General features: G+C 39.4%; 2 protein-coding genes across 6 annotated transcripts in view; one reads left to right on the top strand and one right to left on the bottom strand.

Annotated features, from left to right (window-relative positions):
- The window catches only part of traf2b (Tnf receptor-associated factor 2b), a 19,240-nt gene extending 15,529 nt beyond the window's left edge, over positions 1-3,711 (top strand). For 4 of the 5 annotated variants that reach the window (XM_043239291.1, XM_043239290.1, XM_043239287.1 and 1 more), the window contains 3 exons: positions 416-593; positions 1,468-1,616; positions 1,780-3,711. In XM_043239291.1, the coding sequence (XP_043095226.1) occupies positions 416-593; positions 1,468-1,616; positions 1,780-1,998 (546 nt within the window). In that variant the 3' untranslated portion in view covers positions 1,999-3,711. The remainder of the gene's footprint in view (positions 1-415; positions 594-1,467; positions 1,617-1,779) is intronic. The other variant, XM_043239289.1, reaches the window with a different exon arrangement.
- On the bottom strand, positions 3,291-12,120 carry fbxw5 (F-box and WD repeat domain containing 5). Its single transcript, XM_043239286.1, has 10 exons — positions 11,978-12,120; positions 10,191-10,386; positions 9,765-9,922; positions 8,844-9,027; positions 8,612-8,760; positions 8,100-8,423; positions 7,030-7,213; positions 6,800-6,947; positions 6,057-6,269; positions 3,291-5,271 (listed from the first exon to the last, which is right to left on the bottom strand). Exons 2-10 carry the CDS (start codon positions 10,375-10,377, stop codon positions 5,001-5,003), a joined length of 1,818 nt encoding a protein of 605 aa, XP_043095221.1. The 5' UTR covers positions 10,378-10,386; positions 11,978-12,120; the 3' UTR covers positions 3,291-5,000.

Here is a 12,120-nt window from a genome sequence, read left to right as displayed (position 1 = left end):
AGTAGTGTTCGGAACAAAACTGAAACAAATTCCCTGTTTTAGCTTAAAATCCACAGACATACTTCTTTAGAACTTTTTTGGGCTTGTAGAACTTGTTTACAATAAAAATAATAATATGGGTAGAACATACTATTTTAGCTGGAAGCAATCATTCAAAGTTTATTACAGATACAGAGCTGTTGATTGATGGACTGGATTACTTGGATTATTATATGGTCTATGATTATTACTATAGAACCATAGATACCACTGAACCACAGAACAATTCCTGATACCAGTGTGTGTATGTATATATATATATATATATATGTATGTATGTATGTATGTTTAAATGTTAGCGTTTCATTCTATTATTAGAACAACATTGCAGTCTCTGAACCACGTGTGTCTGGTTTGTGTTGGGTGACTCTTAAAGGTGCGTCAGCTTGAACGGACTTTAACAATGCGAGATCTTCAGTTAGCAGAGTCGGAGCAGTCCTTGCGGGAGCTTCAGTTTTGCACATACGATGGAGTTTTCATTTGGAAAATAGCAGACTTCTCACGTCGCAGACAAGACGCTGTGGGCGGCCGGGCACCTGCCATGTTCTCACCTGGTAAGGCTGCGATCAAATCAAATGACATTGCCTGCATTTAGTCTATTCTGTTTATTATTGGTATTTTAATATTTCTGTGTTATTTATTTTTATGGGAATATTCGCTAGAATAATATAATTATTTTCAACACTTTTTTATCATGCTGTACTGGGAGTGTTCTAGGATCAATACAAAATACTTTGCATATTGTAAGTTAAAAGTACAAGTTGTCTGGTTTCGTTTTGAGGACCTTGACCCTTTGTGGTAAAATACCCTGACTTTTTTCAATCTTATGTAAAGAGCTCTATTCCTTTTATGACGGTTGGATCTTCCCTTTAGATCTGCTCGCTAGTCTCAATCTGACACTTACTAAAAAAACACTGCATTCTGCTTACTGTCGTCTGAAAAAGTTGGGGGATTATTTTGGAAGAAATAGAAAAAGATTTATAATGTTGTGAGTAAGCGTTTATTTCAGCATTGCTAATAATATGATTGTTACTAGAATAATTCCTAAAGGCTCTTCTGATGCTGAAGACCGGAGTAATAGCTGCTGCAAATTCAACTTTGCCATCAAAAATAAAGGACATTTTAATATTTATTTTATAATATTATTGTTAGTAGATTTTTGAGAATATTACTGATCATGGTCTTTGTGTGTCATAGTGTTTAAACACACACTTGTGCAATTATAGTAATTAAATCATTTCAATTATATAATTTAAATAAAATGATCTAGGTTTTATTTAATTTTTGTATTATATCATTACATAGATTATTTTTTTAACCACGTAAACCATTTTAGTTTAGTGCAATCTGTTCATTAAAAGAAATGAATAAGAGGGGAAGCAGTCTTTGAGTCGCTGGGAATGATTTCTTCTTTTTTTGTTTTCCCAGCGTTCTACTCCAGTAAATATGGCTATAAGATGTGTCTGAGACTCTACCTGAACGGTGACGGCACAGGCCGGGGCACTCATCTTTCTCTGTTTTTTGTGGTCATGAGGGGCAAATACGATGCACTGCTGAAGTGGCCCTTTAGCCAGAAGGTAAATGAGCCGATCAAATGTTTCACCTTTTATTTAGTGACGCTAAAGTACCATTTGTGTTGTATCTTTTATATCCTGTTGCACTCTCCACTTTGTATGAGTGGAGTTTTTTGGGGTTTTTTAATTAGGCTCTCCTGTATTCTCTCCTGTTCCTTCCTTGCAGGTGACACTGATGCTGTTGGACCAGAACAACCGAGAGCACATCATTGATGCCTTCAGGCCTGACGTGAGCTCCACATCCTTCCAGAGACCCATCAGTGAGATGAACATAGCCAGCGGTTGTCCTCTCTTCTGTCCTCTGGCCAAGCTGGCAGGCAAAAGCTCATATCTGAGAGATGACACCATATTTATTAAAGCCATAGTCGACCTCACTGGCTTATAAAGACCTGGAATTACTCCTAGTAATAATTGATGATATTATTGTTGTTATTATTATTATATCTCAGCTGCGGAAGCCAAACAAATAACACGTATAATATAAACGATAATATAAATGATAATAAAATAATATTTCTATATTGATTTTAAGAAATAAATTGAGTTATAGTAATATTATTATGTGCACGTATGGAGTGGATTTGCTAAAACAGACTTCCATACCAACAATTGCACTAGTTTGATATAATTCAATATTTAAAACAAAATAATTATTTATTATAATACGTATTTATATAATATACATGAGTACACATATTTTAATATTTTACCTATACCTACCTGTAGTATTGTATGCGATACAGAAATGACTTATATGTTCCGTGACCTTAAAGGATTACTTCACCACAAAATAAAAATGTGATTCCCAACCCATAAAAGCTTTGTTCATCTTCAGGGCACAAGTTAAGATATTTCCGATGAAAAGCAGGAGGCTTGTAACTGTCCTATTGACCGCCGAACTGTCCCGACTGTCAGTGTGCAGAAAAGTACGGAAGACGTCGTTGAATCAGTCGCTCAGCCTCAACGTTATGAAGCTATGAGAATAAAAGATGCTGTTTGTACACACTGTACAACATACAAAACGGATCTTTCCATTACATACACAGAACTGTGTACACAGGACGAGGCCCAAAATGGTTTTACAGTGATGTTATGTGTTCAATCGCCAAGTAAAGTAGTTCTTATAGCTTACAAACCACTGATGGCAGATGAAGCATTCAGACGATGTCTTTCACACTGTTCTACACCTTGACCGTGGCGGTTGTTTGGCAGTCAATGGCACAGTCACTAGCCTCCCATTATTCATCCAGAGGATCTTTAATTATGTTCAGAAGACCTACAAAGCTTTCAGGGGTTTGGAACCACATGGACGTAAGTGAATACTTTTGGGCTGGAGTAACCCTTTAAGGTTCGTCTGTTTTATGCATATACTCTACTTGTGGTATCATTTTTCATGCCGTTAAATAACTAAATGCATCTTTTGCTGGAAGTATAGTGTAAGCATATAAATAGCTACATGTAAGTTACTGGTCTGCTGTTTTTAGTCGACTAACTTGACTAGCTTAATAATAGAGTACCTGTTATAAAAGCTGTGAGAATCGTTCAGCCTATAGGAACTAGTAACTGCTTGCTCTTCTAAATAAGCCCTTTGATACAGCATGTGCACGAGGCTATAAAAATGGTTATTTCAGCAATTAGAAACCTTAGCAGGAGACTACACGCACTCTAGAATCAAACCTGATGATGATAAATGAGCCCACTTGAGCGTTTAATGAATAGAAGAATAAGATCCACCACAAATCCTTCTAAAAGGACCACCATTTTTTTCTGTATTATCACAGCAAGCGAGGTTAGGGGTCCTGCTGGTGCATAGATAATAATCCTTGTTAGTGTTGGAAACATGTTTTTTTTTTTGATGATCTGGTATGTGTCCTTTCAAAATGAATGTGTTATATTATTTAGCTATCACTTGTTGATTTGGATTTCATCTAGTGTTTGTAGCGATATTAATCTACCCTTTATTGCATCGCATTTTAATCACAAAATATTTAATTATGTTCATAATTCATATACAAGTCCAAGTCATATATAAGGGCAATCTATTAGTGTACAATTCTATTTTATTTTGTAACATCAATAAACGCAATTTCTTCTCTAAGGAGTTCTATTTTATCCAGTCCTTTAGTAAAAATACAAAATTCACATCTCATCTGGTAAAAGAAAAAAAAAGTTTAATGGGCCAAAGAAAGTATACATTCCACAGTACAAAATCTACGGATGTCAAAACCAGACGCACGAGCACGAGCAAACGTCACACAGGGAGTCAGGGCCATTAGAAACTACATCATTACAAGGAGATCCGGTCGAAATCACTGGATGTAAATAAATTAACAAAAAGTCATATGTATCGTCATGGATATTAACATTACGGCTGTAGACCATCTCTGTGAGGCATGATGGGGGTTTAGGGGTCACTTTTTCATGACGTCTGAGCACCTTTGCTGAATATTTAATGCTGGTAAAGCACAGAAAGGTAAAGTGCTGCAGGTGAGGTAAGCATGCTTGTTGATATGAAATGCTGCATAGTATCTCAACGGTGTAGTCACAAGCCTCACCTACCTGTAACGGGAAATGAAATGGTTTTGTAGTTTTAATGATCCAACCTAAACAAATCCTCTCGAAACGTCTTAGTAGATAAATACACATACAATAAATACGTCACCATGACGGAGGTGCAGCATTGTTAAAACCGACTGCTTGTATAAACAAAAGTTCAACACGAAGGCTTTGAATTTCTTTGGAATTTTTACATTTTCAATATAGTGTGATATATAGTGTAACCTCTATGACACAATCCATATGCACAATGGATACAACCGATTTCAATGATAAAGGCTATATAGGGCAGCTCAGGAGTCAACGAAATGAAGTTAAATCAAACTTACTTCTCCTACATAAAACTGGAACAGGGATGAAATATCAGTGATGCATATATCTGTGTTGTAAAGGTGTAGCAGAACATAGATTTTTCTCTGTTAGGATTTAAACACCATTTTTCTGATCATCAGATTGCTTGTATAACATCTACTTAAAAAAAAAAGGTGCCAACAAAGTACAAACGTGCAGACGTGCTTCGTTCATCACCACAGGGTTAAATGGGCTTTCAAATAAAAACACGTGACATTTATATGTGAATGTGACCTTAGTATCTTTCTTCTTGAAGTCACACGTCTTCTTAATGAACGTCTCCTGTGTTTTCTTGCGCATCAGCGATCTTTCACCAGTATAGAGTTCCAAAGAGGCAGTTTTCTTTTGTTGCTTCTCATGTTCCGGCTATCTGTTGGTCACGGCACATTGTGCAAAAAGGCCCACAGAAGACTGCACGTACGGAGACCCTCGCCTTCCTGACCTCACGTGTCTCTCTGCTCACGGAGCGTCTTTCTCTCGTCACGGTTTACCGTTCAGATTAGCACTCCTGCGGCCGAGCAAAGAGGAGAGCAGTTTCTGAGCCCGAGGGGGGCGCTGCGGTGCCTCGGCGAGGCGCACCATGCGCGGCGAGCGCCACACTTTGATGGTGGAGTCGTCGCTGGCAGACAGCAGCAGCTCCTGGTCTGCTGGGCTGAAGGCCACAGAGTTGACCACGTCGTCGTGTTTCAGGCGAGCCAGGCAGATGTTGTAGTGCCGATCCCAGATGTAACCGTGCTTGTCCTCTGCACCGCTACACAGACGATTACATCAGTTAGCAGTTATTTAGAGTCGATCGAATATTGCTATTTATTGTTGAGGAAGAGAGACAAATGACAATGTGTTTTAAAAAGTATCAAACATGCTCGGCACCCTCCATCTTGACTGTCCCGGCCGTGCCCAATATCTGAAGACCGATCGACTCCTCAAGAAGTCATGCGGTGTAATCATCTTTAAATGGTTTTTGAAATGATTATACTAGTATGAAGTAAATGAGAATGCTTTTCAAAAATCCTACAAACCTACAGATACATCTGGCAGAGTACTGCAAAAAGACTGCAAAAATACTAATTTAAAAGCTGATGCCTAAATTATTATATATAAATATAATAAAAGGTCTGAAAAACATCAGATATGACCTAGCTGTAATACTCAAATTTCAGCTCGTCTAGTCATTTCTATTGTCTTCAATAATAATGCGAAGTCATATTTATCAACACCGACTGAGGTTTTCAGAAACCTGAATGTAATTACAAGATTACAATGACATTAAAAGCTTAATTGGTCATGCAGGCATTCTTGTTATGAAGCGCTCAAACGCTTTGACAAATTTAATCTTCTCAATGGCACTCCCACAACACGGAAAAACCTGCTTTTCAAAAACACTTTCCTGGTGCTGCGCCCATGCCGTTCGCTTGCCGGTGTAAAGTTCAAGACGAGTGTTGTATCAGCCAGTGAAAGAATCGACTTCTAGAGCATCTTGACTCTGGTTAAAAGCATGTGTGCCGTTTGGGTCACTGTAAACGGGCTGTGAATTACCTGGCAACAAAGTCTCGGCTGACGTCGAGGAAGATAAAGAAGCACTCGTCGTTGGGTGTGAAGGCCCGGTGGGCTCGAAGGCTGCGACGTTCCTCTCGAAGACTCTTCAGATCAATCACATGCAGGTCTATCTCCTCTGCGATGGGCGGAGGGGACATGGGGTCAGAGATCACGCAGCCTGCCGGCCACGCTCGACTGTTCACGTACAAGTACCTGTGAACAGACAAACACGCTGCCATTGATAGTGCTAGGATTTCAGCAGGGTTTTCAGGAGTTGTCCCTGATTTACCATGGCCTTTTAGGGATCCTGGTCAAAAACACTGTAGAAACTGAAGTGGAAATTAAAAGACTGAAATGATTACACTTAATCGGTCATTTTTTGGCCTGTACATAATAAAAACCAGGTGTGTTTCCAGGTATTTAGGAAACACTGCCAAGTTTGAAGCAGAAGGGTTAGGAGAAACAGCACTGTCTGAACTGCTGCACCCATTTTAACTGCTACCTTGAATATTGCTTACCTTAAGATTAAAAGAGCTTAATAAGAGCTTTCCTAGCCAGTTTGCGCCCCCTGGAGGAAGACTGTGTGATTTTGTACCCCACAGAAGCACAAGAGCAACATAGCAGCATCACAAATAATATTATACACAAATTCCATAAATTGATTGTCTTTTAAGGATTTGAAAGGTAGTACGAGTAAACCGCGCGAGTCTAAAGTTAACCCTCTACCGCTGTACAAAACACACCTATGGTCAGGTGACAGACCCATGCCAATGATATGGCCGTGTATGTCGATCACATGATCCAGAGAGTCAAAGAATTCATCCGTACTGCGCTCCTCTCCCAGCACAGGACCGCACGTCGTCATTTGATCAGGCATTATCCGCTTGATACCTGAAACAAACCAATGCAGCGGTTGAGGAATCCAGGCCTTTATGGAAAGAGCGTCTCACACGACACACAAGCACAGGCTCACCTATTTGGTGAGGCGAGTAGGTAAGGCTGCCGGTGGTGAAGAGGAGGTAGGTCTTGTCCTCTCCTTCTCCAGGGGCCGAGGGAGATACCAGGGTGGGATCAGGAGCTTTGGTGCGTCTGCTGCCCATTAACCTGGCCACCTTTGTCTCCAACTCTCTTTCCCGAGCAGCTATGCTCTGACGCCCCTAACGCCAGCAAATACAGAAAGTGCACATATAACTGATAACATACAAGAACAGCTGAGGACAAGCTCGCTGAAAATCTGTTGCCATAATAATGATTGCTGTATATGTTTTAATGCAGTCGTTTCAGAAGTTGACTATATTTCAATCATTTTAAAAAATTAATTTTGGTCACTTCAGCATGGGCATAAATTTTGGCCTCATCAAATTCACAATCTGCTGCTTAAATTAGACTTACAATATGTCCATGTAAAATAAGACATTAATATGTGATTTATAAGTACTAGTAAACAACCAATACGCATGCAAGCAACTAGTTAATAGACAGAATTGGTCTAAACTAATGTGTTTCCACAATTAACATGCACACAGGAACAAATAATGTCCATTCAGATTTTATAAATGCTGATAATTGTTTTTTTCACTGGTAAATACTTGAATATTTGCAGTTATCTATTGATGCGCACTCAGAAATAATATACACAGTTCATGGAAATGGAAAACAATCATTTCCTATTCTCCCACAAAAAACCCCCCAAAGCATTTGAGTCCTTAGCCATCTTCAAGAATCGGCTAAAAACACATCTCCTCCATCTTTACTTGGCACTCTAAAAAACTTGTACTCTATTCAATTACTGTTTGTTTTCTTAAAAAGCCTCTAACACTTTCTTGTTCTATTATTTTTCTATTCTATCAGGTTTCTTTTTATTATACAGTATAAAACGAGAGCATTGCTACGCTGCCACGTTAAGCTAACTGAGACTGTCTTTAGCGATTGTACATCATTGATCTTTTGTTGATTCTGATTGCTCCCTTTGTCTTCAGTTGTAAGTCTGCTAAACTAAATGTAGTTTTAAAAGCTCTGCGCAGCGATCCGTACGGTTCTTACATGTATAACATGCTGAATCCCGGATGGGTGAAACGAGGGCTGATGCGCCGCCGCTCTTTTTTCTCCTCGCTCCTCATCTTCCTCGTCCTCCTCCTCTTCGCCCTCCTCCTCCTCGCTGTCCGTGTTTCCCAGGTCAAAGAAGAGAGGCTGGTGCTGCTGTGTCCGCTGAGCCTGCGCCTTGGACTGAGCTTCATAATCCAGAAGGAGGTCAGGAGAGTCGTGTCGACGGCAGTGGGCCACCATCACCGTGCGGATAGTGCTGGCATTGATGTTCTGGATCTTAAACAGACGCTTCACCACATTGACGTTTTCTGACTCAATGTCCTAAACACGGAGAGAAGTTACACTGAAGTGAGTCGTTGGAAAATATTATAGATGTTCAGCCATTGAAATACGATTGGTCTATGAAATGTCACACTGTTTAACGATGTGAAGACCATCATAGCCAGCGGGAAATGCGTTTTCGGGTTAATCAACTACATCATGCACGTCACTTTAAAACACATCTGGACCTGGAAGGCTTTGTTGAGCCAGAGCACAGAGCAGGAGGTCATGTTCCCAATCCAGTGCAGGTTACCAGAAATGAGGTGAGTCTCATTCAGCCAGCAGCCGAACACATCGTATGGCTTATTTCTGACACGGGACAGCAGGGTGTAGTTCTCTATAGACCCAAAACAACAAGATCAATCAGAAATCTACTCGTGGTGTGTGCGTGCAGTTGGTGTGTGGAACAGCCGTCTCTACCCAGACTGATGACGGCGATCTCCCCTGAAGAGGAGTGATGTGGGCCCAGGTATACCCCTGACACCAGCAGCAGCGTGTCGTCGGCGTTGAACTGAGAGAACTGAGTGTAGCCCCAGTTAAACTGCCGCATGCTGGAGCTGTGAACCAAAGAGATGGTGCCATCTGATCGTTCTGTGTCCCAGAGCTGTAAAAGCACATTATGTGAATTCTTATTATTCGGTGAATTTAGTATCCCAGCCTCAGAAGACACAAGAGACATGTATTCACTTCATGTTACGCTGCTGCCACACAGCTCTATTATGAACATGCAACTTCTTTGCCAGCTGTTCATCTTCACAGACATAACAGATAACAGCCCTATTCTTGAAAAGGGGGTCGGGAGGAGCAGCTCATTTGCATTTAAAGAGACATGCGCCAAAAACAAAAAACAAAAACGCATGACAACTGAAAATGGGCATTTGTAAAATGATAATAAATGACCTGTGGGGTGTTTTAAGCTGAAACTTTAGAAACACATTCTGGAGACACCTGCATTTTCAAATATCAGAACTGAAATGTCATTAGGTTGTGTGTGGTATCGCATAACATTTTATAACCTAAACTAACATTCTGACACAAAAAGGTCAATTTACCTTTTATTTTTGACCCTGACACAGTCATGATGGTCTACAAGGATCCTCTCCATAATATTAACATTTCAAAAATATATATTTTCCATTATAATATTCGTTAAGTCATTATATGCATGAATGTTCTTTTTTTTTTTTTTTTGCATATAACCATAGAGATTTAATGTTACGACTAGCATATGCAAATAATTTCCTTCATTCCAACATTTGTCATCTGGATTATGAATAATAAATAGCGTTCGAACATCTGAAATACAAAGACGTTGAAGAAGCAAACAGTAGGCAGCCTTACCTTAACAGTACAGTCTTTAGAGCAGGAAGAGAAGCGATGTCCTCGGTGAGAGAAGGCCAGGTGAAGGACCTGATCATGATGTTCCTTCAGAGTCTGAACCTCCACACAGGGAATGCAGTCATACAGCCGCTTGAACTCCCTGTACCATGACACAGCCGCTGCAGACAATGCAGGAAACGCATTGTTACTTTCAAAGGTTTGAGGGAGTGCTGCCACAGCGAGGCATTCTTACGTGAAGAGGGTGGCTACATTTAAACGCTGTCACGTGTCTTTGACTGCTTAGTAGATTAGTGGTAAAAGAACACATGTACATATTCCTCAAAATAAATACTTAATTATTTTTGGCCAGAGATGTGAAGACGTGCGCTTATTCATTTTATGCATGAATGTACTGCCTATGATGGAGTTTATATAGACGTTCAGTACCAGGGTGACGAGGCACGGAGCGCGGGATGAAGTAGTAGTTGTAGAAGAGCTCCTTCCAGAGGAACTCATCACGCGACACAGCAAACCACTGACGACAGGTGAAGCCTGCGCTCAGCACCGCCTTGTGAGGGAGATGCAAGAAGATTTCCAGCACCAGGCTGTCCGGCAAGCCAGGGCCACTTGCCATCCTGACATCCTGAATACACACGAAATGAACAACAGATAACGGCCTCTCATCCAACCACAAACAATGACTATTTTGTGCTTCTAAACAGGCGCTCGTTAACTGGTAAAACACCAATTAAGCACTGTGAACTTCATTTGCCCTCTCAGAGATTTTGGTCTGTGAATTGTACTTTGTCATGTTTGCTATGTGTCACACACACACACATATATACACATACACACACAAACACTTTGAGCAATCCTGATCATTGCATTCGGACTTAAGTTCTTAGTCTAAGAAATAAGGATGTTCAATATGTTTATATATGTCTATATACCATGGTTCCTATAGAGAACCTCTTCATTCAGAGATTAAATGTTTTCGTAAACAGCTGTAAACCCCAACTTTATTGTGCACCATTAACACTATGGTAAAAACCAAGTTAAATGAGAAAAAACATGATGAACATATCTAAATAGTTATTTAATTCATGTTTATGTCAAAAGTTTATTAAGTTAATTAAACACTATATCAGACAAGTTTCTTTACCCGTTGATAACTATTGTTTCCTGTTGAAGGCACAGCAGTACATGTTTTTTTTAATCCAGCAAAGAGTGGTGTTAATCTGTTGAACTGTATCTAGTCTTTGTAAGTGTATTTTTCGAGAACACTGTACCTGCTCACCATCCACTATAGTGTGGCTCTCCCCTCTCATTTCTCTGCGCTAATTTAAGATCTGACAGCTGTAAATTAAAACCGAGTAACACGGTCTCTCTTTCGCCAACCAGATGTTTATTTTTAGATGCACTTATTTAGACCTAAACGGAAAATAGAAAAAAATCTATGCCATCACTTTTTTGTAGTGTAGATTGTTGTTTTTATATAAACTTATTTGAATCAATTGATCTAAGAGCATTTTTAACACAAAAATAAGTATTGTATGCATAGCCTTTTACCACTGACTGTTTAAAGTTAAAACACAGAACAAAAAAAATTAAGAAATCCATTATTGCACAAATTCTGATCACTTGTTTTTAAGAAAAAAAAACCCTGAATTTACTCAAACTGAATCAAGTTAGACTTCAAACTATAGATTAAAATGGAAAGTTTGCTCACGAAAGACAAATGAGGTATAAATGAAGAACTATTTAACTGTCAGGAGTTCAGTGCTACGAGACTAAGAAAGTCCAAATCACAGCAAATTTATTCAATGAAATATGTTATTTTCGAGTAGTGTACACATTGGTTAAGATTATTGCTTTGATTATTATTTTATGTTAGGGGCATATATTGAACATCTAAACTTTTATGCGCGTTTTTAAATTAAATTCAAGCGGAATTAAAGCTCCAGACCAGTAGCGACCAGAAACACTTATCATAACAACATTTTAAAAAAGAGAGAAAAGTTGTGTTCATCTAACGTATGGGGCTTCGCGTTGATCGGCAATATTCAGCTGGAAGTGCACATAATAAGCCTGATATAATACTGTTATTTTTTGATTGGAGCTAAAGCAGCTAATAACATACGCTAAGCTCATTACCACAGCTTAAGATAAACAAATATGGACACGTTTTGTCGATATACATCACATATAGATGTTTAATTCAACTTTCACGTTACCTGCCAAAGGCCACAACCTGTGGAATACTTTTCAAGTTTATATCCAAGCAAAATATATCATCCTCGATTTGTTTCTGCTCCGGTTAAACGACTAGCACAATCCCCAGTCCACATCAATCGACCGTCGACGCGATACGTGTTGA

This window comes from Puntigrus tetrazona, chromosome 5 (genome assembly GCF_018831695.1).
Source record: "Puntigrus tetrazona isolate hp1 chromosome 5, ASM1883169v1, whole genome shotgun sequence".
Taxonomy (NCBI): domain Eukaryota; kingdom Metazoa; phylum Chordata; class Actinopteri; order Cypriniformes; family Cyprinidae; genus Puntigrus; species Puntigrus tetrazona.
The sequence above is the reverse complement of the archived record's forward strand: the minus strand, read 5'-3'. Positions and strand labels throughout refer to the sequence as shown.

Coding starts and splice junctions, on each gene's coding strand:
- fbxw5 (XM_043239286.1), bottom strand. CDS start 10,377: ATGGCAAGTGGCCCTGGCTTGCCGGACAGCCTGGTGCTGGAAATCTTC. Junction 9,923..10,190: donor CTCCGTGCCTCGTCACCCTG/GTACTGAACGTC, acceptor CATTGTCTGCAG/CGGCTGTGTCATGGTACAGG. Junction 7,214..8,099: donor GGATTCAGCATGTTATACAT/GTAAGAACCGTA, acceptor TGCTGGCGTTAG/GGGCGTCAGAGCATAGCTGC.